Here is a 15,993-nt window from a genome sequence, read left to right as displayed (position 1 = left end):
TACCTGTATATATGTGTGTGTGTATATATGTATATATATGTATGTATGTGTATATGTGTATACCTGTATATATGTATATATGTTTGTACATATTTATTACTCTATTTATTTACTTATTTATTTTACTTGTACATCTCTATTCTATTTATTTTATTCTGTTAGTATGTTTGGTTTTGTTGTCTGTCTCCCCCTTTCAGACTGCGAGCCCGCTGTTGGGTAGGGACCGTCTCTAGATGTTGCCAACTTGTACTTCCCAAGCGCTTAGTACAGTGCTCGGCACACAGTAAGCGCTCAATAAATACGATTGATTGATTGATTGATTCTAGGAGGACCATACACAAGACTGCTGCGAAAGCCACTGGACATTTTCTACCGTCGGTTAGGACTGCACTGTAGGAGACTATGTCATAAGATATGCATATTTGTGCAAAAGACTATATTGTCATATATAATATGATATATATAAATATATATAAATAAGATTACATTGTCACATTTTATGTCATAAAATACATGTATACATTTATAAGCTTATATTGTCATATTTTTTTAATGGCATTTATTAAGCGCTTACTATGTGTAAAGCACTGTTCTAAGCGCTGGGGAGGTCACAAGGTGATCAGGTTGTCCCACGGGGGGCACACAGTCTTAATCCCCATTTTACAGATGAGGTCACTGAGGCACAGAGAAGTGACTTGCCCAAAGTCACAAAGCTGGCAATTGGCGGAGCCAGAATTCGAACCCATGATCTCTGACTCCAAAGCCCGGGCTCTTTCCACTGAGCCATGCTGCTTCTCTATATTTCATGTCCTAAGGTGTGTGAATATATAAATACATTTAGACACCAGATATATACACACAATTCATACAGTACAATATTGTATATACTATACAATACATGTACATGTACAATATTCATTCAATCGTATTTATTAAGTGCTTACTGTGTGCAGTGCAATATTGCACATACCATGCAACATACCGTGTGTATATATATTCTATATATTTATACAAGATTTTATACATATACTATAATTCAATCATATTTAAGTACTTACTGTGTGCAGTGCAATACTGCACATACTATGCAACATACTGTGTGTATACATATATATTCTACATATTTATACAAGATTTTATACATACATTATAATTCAATCATAGTTAAGTGCTTACTGTGTGTAGTGCAATACTGCACATACTAAGCAACATACTGTGTGTATATATATATTGTACATATTTATACAAGATTTTATACATATACTATAATTCAATCATAGTTAAGTGCTTACTGTGTGCAGTGCAATACTGCACATACTATGCAACATCCTGAGTGTATATATATTCTATATATTTATACAAGATTTTATACATATACTATAATTCAATCATATTTAAGTGCTTACTGTGTGCAGTGCAATACTGCACATACTACACAACATCCTGTGTGTATATATATATATTCTATATATTTATACAAGATTTTATACATATACTATAATTCAATCATATTTAAGTGCTGTGTGCAGTGCAATACTGCACATACTATGCAACATACTGTGTGTATATATATATTCTATATATTTATACAAGATTTTATACATACACTGTAATTCATAGTTAAGTGCTTACTGTGTGCAGTGCAACACTGCACATACTAAGCAACATACTGTGTGTATATATATATTCTATATATTTATACAAGATTTTATACATATACTATAATTCAATCATACTTAAGTGCTTACTGTGTGCAGTGCAATACTGCACATACTATGCAATATACTGTGTGTATATATATTCTATATATTTATACAAGATTTTATACATATTATATGTACATACATATATATGTATATATATATATGTACAAATTCTTGTATATTATATATACTATATGTGTGTGTATATGTATAAAATCTTATATATATGTATATATACATATATATATATTACACTTTGACATCTGACATGCTAATACAGGTAACAATCAATAAGCCCAGGCTTCCCATGGATGGGGGCGGAAGGGTTTAGGAAACTGTGACGTAACTGGAGCAGAAACAAAATTCCCATGTTTCGCACCTGGATGCAGCCACGAACCCCGAAAAAAGTAAAACCGTTTCTCGGGGAAGGTGACCGCTGGGACAGAATTCCTAAAACCATTCCCGAGGAGGATCCGGGAACAGAAGGCCAAGTTCACCCAGAGAGGAGGATTTTTAGACTGTGAGCCCACTATTGGGTAGGGACCGTCTCTATATGTTGCCAACTTGTACTTCCCAAGCGCTTAGTACAGTGCTCTGCACACAGTAAGCGCTCAATAAATACGATTGATGATGACGATGGGGAGGAGAGGGGGGAATAACCCTGGGAAAAGGTTAGGATGAGCCCCTCTGGAAAATGAGGGGCCCGGGAAGGGAACGTTTCGGCCGGGGAAGACGGAAGGGAAAGCAGCGTGGCTTAGTGGATAGAGCCCAGGCTTGGGAGTCCGAAAGTCACGGGTTCTAATCCCGACTCTGCCACTTGTCCGCTGTGTGACCTTGGGCAAGTCACCTCACTTCTCTGGGCCTCAGTTCCCTCATTTACAAGATGGAAATTAAGGCTGTGAGCCCCACAGGGGACAGGGACTGCGTCCAACCTGATTACCTTCCAACTTGTACTTCCCAAGCGCTTAGTACAGTGCTCTGCACACAGTAAGCGCTCAATAAATACGATTGATGGTTACCTTGCATTCATTCAATCGCATTTATTGGGCGCTTACTGTGTGCAGAGCGCTGTACTAAGCGCTTGGGAAGTACCAATTCCACCCCAGCGCTTAGAACAGCCCTGGGCGCATAGTAAGCGCTTTAACAAATGCCATCATTATTATTATTGTGGTCGCAATGGGGTCAGGGAGAGGGGAGCAAATGGAATCAATCGTATTTATTGAGCGCTTACTGTGTGCAGAGCACTGTACTAAGCGCTTGGGAAGTACAAATCGGCAACATATAGAGACAGTCCCTACCCAACAGTGGGCTCACAGTCTAAAAGAGCAATCAACTAGTACGTGCTCAATAAATATTGACAATGACGATACGGATATTACGGTTATAAATCTAACAGAATGGAAATTATAACTGATAAAATTTTCTTTTTCATGAGCCTTTTCTTTTTGACAGTTTAAAATATTTGTTTTTTTCATCTACAAATAAAAAGGAAATATTACTACGTGGTCTGGGAGATAAAGAAAACGGAAAATTAAGAGGCAGTCTGCTGATTTGCAGAGATTTAGTAGAGACTAACTTTGGAGCAATTAGGGCTGAGGGCTTAGGACAGTGCTTGGCACACAGTAAGTGCTTAACAAATACCATCATCATTATTACGGTTGCAGGGGGGGGTGCACGTGGAAGAGGTTAGTACAGTGGTTGGCACATAGTAAGCGCTCCAGAAATACTATCATTATTATTGGGGTTGCAATGGGGTCAGGGAGAGGGGAGCAAATGGAAGAAGTGCTTAGGACAGTGCTTGGCACACAGTAAGTGCTTAACAAATACCATCATCATTATTATGGTTGCAGGGGGGGTGCACGTGGAAGAGGTTAGTACAGTGGTTGGCACATAGTAAGCGCTCCAGAAATACTATCATTATTATTGGGGTTGCAATGGGGTCAGGGAGAGGGGAGCAAATGGAAGAAGTGCTTAGGACAGTGCTTGGCACACAGTAAGTGCTTAACAAATACCATCATCATTATTATGGTTGCAGGGGGGGTGCACGTGGAAGAGGTTAGTACAGTGGTTGGCACATAGTAAGCGCTCCAGAAATACTATCATTATTATTGGGGTCGCAATGGGGTCAGGGAGAGGGGAGCAAATGGAAAAAGTGTTTAGGACAGTGCTTGGCACACAGTAAGTGCTTAACAAATACCATCATCATTATTATGGTTGCAGGGCGGGGGGGGGGGGGGTGCACGTGGAAGAGGTTAGTACAGTGGTTGGCACATAGTAAGCGCTCCAGAAATACTATCATTATTATTGGGGTTGCAACGGGGTCAGGGAGAGGGGTGCAAATGGAAGAAGTGCTTAGGACAGTGCTTGGCACACAGTAAGTGCTTAAATACCATCATCATTATTATGGTTGCGGGGGGGGGAGGGGTGCACGTGGAAGAGGTTAGTACAGTGGTTGGCGCATAGTAAGCGCTCCACAAATACTATCATTATTATTGGGGTTGCAATGGGGTCAGGGAGAGGGGTGCAAATGGAAGAAGTGCTTTGGGCAGTGCTTGGCACTCAATAAATGCTTAACAAATACCATCATTATTATATTGTCATTGCTCTATTCGTTTATTTTACTTACACAATAAATGCTTAACAAATACCATCATTATTATATTGTTATTACTCTATTTATTCATTTATTTTACTTGTACATATCTATTCTATTTTATTTTGTTAATATGTTTTATTTTCTTCTCTGTCTCCCCCTTCTAGACTGCGAGCCCACTGTTGGGTAGGGACCGTCTCTATACGTTGCCAACTTGGACTTCCCAAGCGCTTAGTACAGCGCTCTGCCCACGGTAAGCGCTCAATAAATACGATTGATTGTGGTTGCAGGGAGAGGGATGCAGTTGGAAAAAGACCTTAGTACAGTGCTTGGCACGTAGTAAGCGCTCCACATTTACCATCCTTATTATTGCGGTTGCAATGGGGTCAGGGAGAGGGGTGCACATGGAGGAAGCGGTTAGGACAGTGCTCTGAACATAGTAAGCGTCCCACAAAAACCGTCATGATTAGTGTGGTTGCAATGGGGTCAGGGAGAGGGGTGCACATGGAAGAGGCGCTTAGGACACTGCTTGGCACACAGTAAGCGATTAACAAATACCATCATGATTAGTGTGGTTGCAATGGGGACAGGGAGAGGGATGCACAGGGAAGAAGCGCTTAGGACAGTGCTCTGCACATAGTAAGCGCTCCGTAAATACCATCCTTATTTTGGGGAGAAGGGTGCACATGGAAGAAGCGCTTAGGACGGTGCTTGGCACATAGCAAGCGCTTAATAAATGCCATCATGATTAGTGTGGTTGCAATGGTGTCAGGGAGAGGGGTGCACTTGGAAGAAACGCTTAGGACAGTGCTCTGCACATAGTAAGCGCTCTGTAAATACCATCCTTATTATTTTGGGGAGAAGGGTGCACATGGAAGAAGCGCTTAGGACGGTGCTTGGTACATAGTAAGCGCTTAACAAATGCCATCATGATTAGTGTGGTTGCAATGGTGTCAGGGAGAGGGGTGCACAAGGAAGAAGCGCTTAGGACAGTGCTCTGCACATAATAAGCGCTCTGTAAATACCATCCTTATTATTTTGGGGAGGAGGGTGCACATGGAAGAAGCGCTTAGGACGGTGCTTGGCACATAGTAAGCGCTTAACAAATGCCATCATTATCAGTGTGGTTGCAGTGGGGTCAGGGAGAGGGGTGCACATGGAAGAAGCGCTTAGGACAGTGCTCTGCACATAGTAGGCGCTCTGTAAATACCATCCTTATTTTGGGGAGAAGGGTGCACATGGAAGAAGCGCTTAGGACGGTGCTTGGCACATAGTAAGCGCTTAACAAATGCCATCATTATTAGTGTGGTTGCAATGGTGTCAGGGAGAGGGGTGCACATGGAAGAAGTGCTTAGGACAGTGCTTGGCACATAGTAAGCACTTAACAAATGCCATCATTTTCAGTGGGACTGCAATGGGGTCAGGGAGAGGGGTGCACATGGAAGAAGCACTTAGGACGGTGCTTGGCACACAGTAAGCGCTTAACAAATACCATCATGATTAGTGTGGTTGCAATAGGTACAGGGAGAAGGTTGCACATGGAAGAAGCGCTTAGGACAGTGCTCTGCACAGTAAGTGTTCCGCAAATAACATCCTTATTATTGTGGAGAGAAGGGTGCACATGGAAGAAGCGCTTAGGACAGTGCTTGGCACTTAGTAAGGGCTCCACAAATGCCATCCTTATTAGCGTGGTATTGAGGGGAGAGGGGTGCACATGGAAGAAGCACTTAGGACAGGGTTTAGCACACAGTAGTCGCTCCACAAATACCATCCTTAGTATTGCGGTTGCAATGGGGTCAGGGAGAGGGGTGCACATGGAAGAAGCGCTTAGGACAGTGCTTGGCACATAGTAAGCGCTTAACAAATGCCATCATTATTAGTGTGGTTGCAATGGGGACGGAGAGGGGTGCACGTGGAAGAAGCGCTTAGCACACAGTAAGCGCTTACCAGACACCACCATTATCAGTGTGGTTGCAATGGGGACAGGGAGGGGGTGCCCATGGAAGAAGCGCTTAGCACACGGAAAGTGTTTAGCAAACACCATCATTATTAGTGTGGCTGCAAGGGGGACAGGGGGAGGGGTGCACATGGAAGAAGCGCTTAGCACACAGTAAGTATTTAGCAAATACCATCATTATCAGTGTGGTTGCAAGGGGGACAGGGAGAGGGGTGCACATGGAAGAAGCGCTTAGCACACAGTAAGCGCTTAACAGATACCATCATAATTAGTGTGGTTGCAATGGGGAGAGGGATACACATGGAAGAAGCGCTTACCACACAGTAGGCGCTTAGCAGATACCATCATTATTAGTGTGGTTGCAATGGGGAGAGGGACAGACATGGAAGAAGCGCTTAGCACACAGTAGGCGCTTACCAGATACCATCACTATTAGTGTGGTTGCAATGGGAAGAGGGGTGCATGTGGAAGAAGCGCTTAGCACACAGTAAGCGCTTACGAGACATCATCATTATCAGTGTGACTGCAATGGGGACAGGGAAAGGGGTGCACATGGAAGAAGCGCTTAGCACACAGTGTTTAGCAAACACCAACGTTATCAGTGTAGTTGCAATGGGGACCGGGAGGGGGTTCACGTGGAAGAAGCGCTTAGTACACAGTAAGTGTCTAGCAAACACCATCATTATTAGTGTGGATGCAAGGGGGACAGGGAGAGGGGTGTGCATGGAAGAAGCGCTTAGCACACAGTAAACATTTAACAAACACCATCATTATCAGTGTGGTTGCAATGGGGACAGGGAGGGGGTGCGCATGGAAGAAGCGCTTAGCACACAGTGTTTAACAAATACCATCAATATTAATGTGGTTGCAATGGGGAGGGGGTGCACATGGAGGAAGCGCTTATCACACAGTAAGTGTTTAACAAATACCATCATTATTAATGTGGTTGCAATGGGGACGGGGGTACACGTGGAAGAAGCGCTTATGACACAGTAAGCACTTAACAGATACCATCATAATCAGTGTGGTTGCAATGGGGACAGGGAGAGGGGTGCGCATGGAAGAAGCGCTTACCACACAGTAACCGCTTAACAAACACCATCGTTATCAGTGTGGTTGCAATGGGGACAGGGAGAGGGGTGCGCATGGAAGAAGCGCATAGCACACAGTGTTTAACAAATACCATCAATATTAATGTGGTTGCAATGGGGAAAGCGGTGCACATGAAAGAAGCGCTTAGCACACAGTAAGTGCTTAGCAAATACCATCATTATTAATGTGGTTGCAATGGGGACAGGGGTGCACGTGGAAGAAGCGCTTAGCACACAGTAAGCGCTTAACAGATACCACCACTATTAATGTGGTTGCAACGGGGACAGGGGTGCACGTGGAAGAAGCGCTTATCACACAGTAAGTGCTTAACAAACACTATCATTATCAGTGTGGTTGCAATGGGGACAGGAAGGGGGTTCACACGGAAGAAGCGGTTACCACACAGTAAACGCTTAAGAAGCACCATCATTATTAGTGTGGTTGTGCATGGGGAGAGGGGTGCACGTGGAAGAAGCGCTTACCACACAGTAAGCGCTTACCAGACACCATCATTATCAGTGTGGTTGCAACGGGGACAGGGAGAGGGGTGCGCATGGGGGAAGCGCTTAGCACACAGTAAGTGTTTAGCAAATACCATCAACATTGATGTGGTTGCAATGGGGAGAGGGAGAGGGGTGCGCATGAAAGAAGCGCTTAGCACACAGTAAGCACTTACCAGACACCATCATTATCAGTGTGGTTGCAATGGGGACAGGGAGGGGGTGCGCATGGGGGAAGCGCTTAGCACACAGTAGGTGTTTAACAAATACCATCATTATTACTGTGGTTGCAATGGGGACAGGGAGAGGGGTGCGCATGGAAGAAGCGCTTATCACACAGTAAGCGTTTAGCAAATGCCACCATTATTAATGTGGTTGCAACGGGGAGAGGGGTGCACGTGGAAGAAGCGCTTAGCACACAGTAAGCGCTTAACAGATACCATCATAATCAGTGTGGTTGCAACGGGGACAGGGAAAGGGGTACACATGGAAGAAGCGCTTACCACAGAGTAACCGCTTAACAGATACCATCATTATCAGTGTGGTTGCAACGGGGACAGGGAGAGGGGTGCGCATGGAAGAAGCGCTTAGCACACAGTAAGTGTTTAACAAATGCCATCATTATCAGTGTGGTTCCAATAGGGACAGGGAGAGGGGTGCGCATGGAAGAAGCGCTTAGCACACAGTAACCGCTTAACAGATACCATCATTACCAGTGTGGTTGCAACGGGGACAGGGAAAGGGGTGCGCATGAAAGAAGCGCTTAGCACACAGTGTTTAACAAATACCATCAATATTAATGTGGTTGTAATGGGGAGAGGGGTGCACGTGCAAGAAGCGCTTATCACACAGTAAGCGCTTAACAGATACCACCACTATTAATGTGGCTGCAACGGGGAGAGGGGTGCACGTGGAAGAAGCGCTTAGCACACAGTAAGCGCTTAACAGACACCATCATAATCAGTGTGGTTGCAACGGGGACAGGGAGAGGGGTGCGCATGGAAGAAGCGCTTAGCACACAGTAAGCGCTTAACAAACACTATCATTATCAGTGTGGTTGCAATGGGGACAGGGAGGGGGTTCACACGGAAGAAGCGCTTACCACACAGTAAACGCTTAAGAAGCACCATCATTATTAGTGTGGTTGTGACGGGGAGAGGGGTGCACGTGGAAGAAGCGCTTAGCACACAGTAAGCGCTTAACAGACACCATCATAATCAGTGTGGTTGCAACGGGGAGAGGGAGAGGGGTGCGCATGGGGGAAGCGGTTAGGACAGGGCTGGGCACATAGTGAGGGTTGCAGGAATAGGCCGGAATGGAGGAGGAGGAGGAGGAGGAGGAAGGGGCAGGTTGTGCGGTGCCCCCCCCCCCCCCCGCGTGTGTGCCCCTCTCACCTTCCGACAGCTCGAGGTCCAGCTCTGCCAGGCTCTCCCGGACCTCGGCGGGCAGGGCCACCAACTCCCCCAACCAGCCGCGCTCCGCCATGCCCGGCCCGGCCCCAGGGCAACCGGGCAACTCACATCCGCGACACCGGCCACACCACTGCAGGCACGCCTGCTCGCTGCAAATGCTGCTGCTGCTGCTGCAGCCGTTGCAACTGTTGCAATTGTTGCAGCTGTTGCAACTCCCGCTGTTGCTGCAATCCGTGCTGCAGCTGCCGTTGCAATTTGTGCTCCTGCTGCTGTTGTTGCAATAGCTGCTGCAACCGACGGGTCCGGAGGAGGAGCCGCCCCTGGTCCCGCGGCGCGCGCACGAGGCGCGCCCCCGGGCCCGGCGCCGCCCCGCCCCACGTGACTGCGGAGGGCGGGAAGCCCGGCGCCTCCTAGCAACGCCGCAGGCGGGGCCGCCATTGGTCCGGGCCCCGCGGGGCCGGCCAATCCGACGGCAGCGGCCGGGCCCGGCCCGGGAGAGGGGCCAATCCCGGAGGAGCGGCCGGGCCTGGGGGCGGGGCCGGTCCCAGGGGGGGCGGCCAATCCGAAGGGAGCGGCCGGGCCTGGGGGCGGGGCCGGCCCGGGGAGCGGAGCCAATCCGACGGGAGGAAGCGGTCCGAGGGGCGGGGCCGGACCGAGGCGGGAGCCAATCCTAGAGGAGGAGCCGAGCCGGGGGGCGGGGCCGGTCCAAGGGGGGGCAGCCGGGCCCGGGGGCGGGGCCGGCCAAGGGAGGAGCCAATCGTAGAGGAGCAGCCGGCCTTGGGGGCGGAGCCAGCCTAAGGGCAGGGCCAATCCTAGAGGAGGAGCAGAACCGGGGGGCGGAGCCGGTCCGAGGGGGGGGCAGCCGGGCCTGGGGGCGGGGCCGGACAAGGGAGGAGCCAATCGTAGAGGAGCAGCCGGTCTTGGGGGCGGAGCCAGACTAAGGGCAGGGCCAATCCTAGAGGAGGAGCAGATCCGGGGGGCGGAGCCGGTCCGAGGGGGGGCAGCCGGGCCTGGGGGCGGGGCCATAAAGGGAGGAGCCAATCGTAGAGGAGCAGCCGGTCTTAGGGGCGGAGCCAGCCTAAGGGCAGGGCCAATCCTAGAGGAGGAGCCGATCCGGGGGGCGGGGCCAGTCCGGGGGGGGGAGCAGCCAATCCGAGGGGAGCAGCCTGGCCTGGGGGCGGGGCTAGTCGTGGGGGCGGAGCCAATCAGTCATTCATTCAGTCGTATTTATTGAGCGCTTACTGTGTGCAGAGCACTGGACTAAGCGCTTGGGAAGTACAAGTTGGCAACATCTAGAGACGGTCCCTACCCAGCAGCGGGCTCACAGTCTAAAAGGGGGAGACAGAGAACAAAACCAAACATACTGACAAAATAACATAGATAGAATAGATATGTACAAGTAAAATAAATAAATAAATATAGTAATAAATATTCATTCACTCATTCAGTCGTATTCATTAATCAATCAATCAATCGTATTTATTGAGCGCTTACCGTGTGCAGAGCAGTGTACTAAGCGCTTGGGAAGTCCAAGTTGGCAACACATGGAGACAGTCCCTACCCAACAGTGGGCTCACAGTCTAGAACGGGGGAGACAGAGAACAAAACCAAACATACTAACAAAATAAGATAGATAGAATAGATATGTACAAGTAAAATAAATAAATAAATAGAGTAATAAATATTCATTCACTCATTCAATCGTATTCATTAATCAATCAATCGTATTTATTGAGCGCTTACCGTGTGCAGAGCAGCGTACTAAGCGCTTGGGAAGTACAAGTTGGCAACACATGGAGACAGTCCCTACCCAACAGTGGGCTCACAGTCTAGAAGGGGGTGATGGAATCGGATTTAATGAGCGCTTACTGTGTACTTTCCAAGCGCTGAGTCCAGTGCTCTGCACACAGTAAGCGCTCAATAAATACGATTGAATGAATGAATGAGTGCTCTTTCCACTCATTCACTCACTCATTGAATGAATATTCAATCTTATTTAATCAATCAATTGTATTTATTGAGTGCTTACTGTGTGCAGAACACTGTACTAAGCGCTTGGGAAGTACAAGTTGGCAACATATAGAGACAGTCCCTACCCAACAGTGGGCTCACAGTCTAGAAGAGGGTGATGGAATGGGATTTAATAAGCACTTACTGTGTACTTTCCAAGTGTTGAGCCCAGTGCTCTGCACACAGTAAGAGCTCAATAAATACGATTGAATGAATGAACCACAGCACAGCACCTGTATATATGTGTATATGTTTGTCCATATTTATTACTCTATTTATTTATTTAACTTGTACCTATCTATTCTATTTATTTTATTTTGTTAGCATGTTTGGTTTTGTTCTCTGTCTCCCCCTTTTAGACTGTGAGCCCACTGTTGGGTAGGGACTGTCTCTATATGTTGCCAACTTGGACTTCCCAAGCGCTTAGTCCAGTGCTCTGCACACAGTAAGCGCGCAATAAATACGATTGATTGATTGATTGATTGATTGATTGAATGAATGCTCTTTCAAACTCATTCATTCAATCGTATTTAATGAGCGCTTACTGTGTGCAGAGCGCTGGACTCAACGCTTGGAAAGGACAATTCGTCAACAGACAGAGACGAGGCCTCTCCCCGACCACTGGACCACTCTGCTTTTCCGCAGAGTGACTGGACCATTGGCGCGCCCTGCCCACGCCGGACTTTCTAAATTTGAAAATGAAACGTGAAGCTTGTCAGTCCAAAATTTGTTTTGAAACATCAATATGACTCTTTTTAAAAGTTTGGGTGGGGCTGTTTTTAAAGCACCTGGAGGGTCTAGAATATATTGCCAAGCATGCTGCGGATTCTCAGTAGGTGGCTGAGATAATAGCATCTGCCCTCCTCCTATTAACATGCCCCAAATCACCGACTTAATGCAGGATACCGTTTTTATTTAATTACAGTAAAGAGATTCTAGATACTTCCATTATCAATGTATATTATCTAAAGATGAATATCAGTAAGGATATTTGTGCTATAATTCGATTTATTCTTGTGTATATTGTGCACACTTGTGTATATTGGTACGTGTTTATTACTCTATTTTATTAATGATACATATATAGGGATATATATATATAGGGATGTATATGTATACATATATATATGTATATATGTTTGTACATATTTATTACTCTATTTCTTTTACTTGTACATATCTGTTTATTTTATTTTGTTAGTATGTTCGGTTTTGTTCTCTGTCTCCCCCTTTTAGACTGTGAGCCCACTGTTGGGAAGAGACTGTCTCTATATGTTGCCAGCTTGTACTTACCAAGCGCTTAGTCCAGTGCTCTGCACACAGGAAGTGCTCAATAAATACGATTGACTGATTGACTGCGCGGCGCGCCCTGCCCACGCCGGACTTTCTAAATTTGAAAATGAAACGTGAAGCTTGTCAGTCCAAAATTCGTTTTGAAACATCAATATGACTCTCTTTAAAAGCCTGGGTGGGGCTGTTTTTAAAGCACCTGGAGGGTCTAGAATATATTGCCAAGCATGCTGCGGATTCTCAGTAGGTGGCTGAGATAATAGCATCTGCCCTCCTCCTATTAACTTGCCCCAAATCACCGACTTAATGCAGGGTACCGTTTTTATTTAATTACAGTAAAGAAATTCTAGATACTTCCATTATCAATGTATATTATCTAAAGATGAATATCTGTGAGGATATTTGTGCTATAATTCTATTTATTCTTGTGTATATTGTGTACACTTGTGTGTATTGGTACATGTTTATTACTCTAATTAAGGATGTATATATAGGGATATATAAATGTATATATATAGGGATGTATATGTATACATATGTATATGTATATATGTTTGTACATATTTATTTCTTTTACTTGTACATATCTATTCTATTTATTTTATTTTGTTAGTATGTTTGGTTTTGTTCTCTGTCTCCCCCTTTTAGACTGTGAGCCCACTGTTGGGTAGGGACCGTCTCTATATGTTGCCAACCTGTACTTCCCAAGCGCTTAGTACAGTGCTCTGCACACGGTAAGCGCTCAATAAATACGATTGATGATGATGATATATGTATATATGTTTGTATATATTTATTACTCTATTTTACTTGTACCTATCTATTCTATTTATTTTATTTTGTTAGTATGTTTGGTTTTGTTCTCTGTCTCCCCCTTTTAGACTGTGAGCCCACTGTTGGGTAGGGACTGTCTCTATACGTTGCCAGCTTGGACTTCCCAAGCGCTTAGTACAGTGCTCTGCACACAGTAAGCGCTCAATAAATACGAATGATGATGATGATACGTAGGGAAGCAGCGTGGCTCAGTGGAAAGAGCCCGGGCTTTGGAGTCAGAGGTCACGGGTTCAAATTCCGGCTCCACCACTTGTCAGCTGTGGGACTTCGGGTAAGTCACTTAACTTCTCCGGGCCTCAGTTACCTCATCTGTAAAATGGGGATGAAGACTGTGAGCCCCCCGTGGGACAACCTGATCACCTTGTAAACTCCCCAGCGCTTAGAACAGTGCTTGGCACAGAGTAAGCGCTTAATAAATGTTATTATTATTATTATTCTAACGGCTTTGACACCTGCCTACGTGTTTTGTTTTGTCGTCTGTCTCCCCCTTCTAATAATAATAATAATGGCATTTATTAAGCGCTTACTATGTGCAGAGCACTGTTCTAAGCGCTTCTAGACTGTGAGCCCGTTGTTAGGTAGGGACCGTCTCTATGTTTTGCCGACTTGTCCTTCCCAAGCGCTTAGTCCAGTGCTCTGCACACAGTAAGCGCTCAATTCTAAATTAGCTCAATAAATAAATTAGTGGGAAGCAGCGTGGCTCGGTGGGAAGGAGCCCGGGCTTTGGAGTCGGAGGCCACGGGTTCAAATCCCCGCTCCGCCACTTGTCAGCTGTGTGACTTTGGGCAGGTCACTTCACTTCTCTGGGCCTCAGTTACCCCATCTGTAAAATGGGGATTGAGACTGTGAGCCCCACGAGGGACGGTCTGATCACCTTGTAACCTCCCCAGCGCTTAGAACAGTGCTTTGCACATCGTAAGCGCTTAATAAATGCCGTCATTATTATTATTATTATTAATAATAAATACGATTGAATGAATGAATCCCGCGTCCCCGCTTCTCCATTCATCTGCCCGGTTACTTCATTCATGAGGCCGCCCGCCCGGCCAATCAGCGGCCTCTCCCGACGCCCCCGCCCTCCCGGCCAATCAGCGGCCTCGCCCGACGCCCCGCCCAGCCAATCAGCTGCCCCTCCTGACGCCCCCTTCCCCCATTGGTCCGCCGCGCGCACGCGCGCCCTAAGGCTCCGCCCCCCACGCGACGCCATGCACGAGGCGCTGCGCGCGCACCTGCTCCGGCCCCCCGTCACGTGGTAGCAGCCTCCCACCCATAATAATAACGATGGCATTTATTAATTGCTTACTATAATAATAATAATAATAATAATAATGATGACATTTATTAATGCCATAACAAATGTTATTTGTTATTAATATTGTTATTAATAACAATAATGATGGTATTTGTTAAGCGCTTACTATGTGCAAAGCACTGTTCTAAGCGCTGGGGTAGATGCAAGGTGATCAGGTTGTCTCATGGGGAAAGAGCACGGGTTTGGGAGTCACAGGTCATGGGTTCAAATCCCACCTCTGCCACTTCTCAGCTGTGTGACTCTGGGCAAGCCACTTAACTTCTCTGTACCTCAGTTACCTCATCTGTAAAATGGGGTTTAAGATTGTGAGTCCTGCGTGGGACAACCTGATCTCCTTGTATCCTCCCCAGTGCTTAGAACAGTGCTTTGCACGTAGTAAGCGCTTAACAAATACCAAAATTATTATTATTATTATGTGGGGCTCACAGTCTTAGTCCCCATTTTACAGATGAGGTGACTGAGGCCCAGAGAAGTGAAGTGACTTGCCCAAAGTCACCCGGCTGACAAGTGGCAGAGCCGGGATTTGCAAAGCACTGTTCTAAGCGCTGGGGGAGGGGAATACAAGGTGATCAGGTTGTCCCACGTGGGGCTCACAGTCTTCACCCCCATTTTACAGATGAGGGAACTGAGGCCCAGAGAATAATAATAATAATGATGATGGCATTTATTAAGCGCTTACTATGTGCAAAGCACTGTTCTAAGCGCTGGGGGAATACAAGGTGATCAGGTTGTCTCACGTGGGGGTCACAGTCTTCACCCCCATTTTACAGATGAGGGAACTGAGGCCCAGAGAATAATAATAATAATGATGATGGCATTTATTAAGCGCTTACTATGTGCAGAGCACTGTTCTAAGCGCTGGGGGAATACAAGATGATCAGGTTGTCCCACGTGGGGCTCACAGTCTTCACCCCCATTTTACAGATGAGGGAATTGAGGCCCAGAGAAGTGAAGCGACTTGCCCAAAGTCACACAGCCGACAAATGGCAGAGCCGGGTTATGAACCCATGACCTCTGACTCCAAAGCCTGTGCTTTGGGGTGTGATGGTGCTTTTCCCTTCCCCACAGCACCTGTATATATGTATATATGTTTGTACATATTTATTACTCCATTTATTTTACTTGTACATATTTATTCTATTTATTTTGTTAGTATGTTTGGTTTTGTTCTCCGTCTCCCCCTTTTAGACTGTGAGCCCACTGTTGGGTAGGGACTGTCTCTAGATGTTGCCAATCTGTACTTTCCAAGCGCTTAGTACAGTGCTCTGCACATAGTAAGCACTCAATAAA

At 46.2% G+C, this 15,993-nt stretch overlaps 1 protein-coding gene across 3 annotated transcripts in view; it reads right to left on the bottom strand.

The window, feature by feature from the left end:
• The window catches only part of DIP2A (disco interacting protein 2 homolog A), a 169,859-nt gene extending 160,369 nt beyond the window's left edge, over positions 1–9,490 (bottom strand). For 2 of the 3 annotated variants that reach the window (XM_038749831.1, XM_038749832.1), the window contains exon 1: positions 9,240–9,474. In XM_038749831.1, the coding sequence (XP_038605759.1) occupies positions 9,240–9,330 (91 nt within the window). In that variant the 5' untranslated portion in view covers positions 9,331–9,474. Of the gene's footprint in view, positions 1–9,239 lie in introns of all 3 variants that reach the window. The other variant, XM_038749833.1, reaches the window with a different exon arrangement.
• Between the last annotated feature and the right edge of the window lie 6,503 nt (positions 9,491–15,993).

This window comes from Tachyglossus aculeatus, chromosome 7, assembly GCF_015852505.1.
Source record: "Tachyglossus aculeatus isolate mTacAcu1 chromosome 7, mTacAcu1.pri, whole genome shotgun sequence".
NCBI classification, from domain to species: Eukaryota; Metazoa; Chordata; class Mammalia; order Monotremata; family Tachyglossidae; genus Tachyglossus; species Tachyglossus aculeatus.
This window is presented reverse-complemented; position numbering and strand designations above follow the sequence as displayed.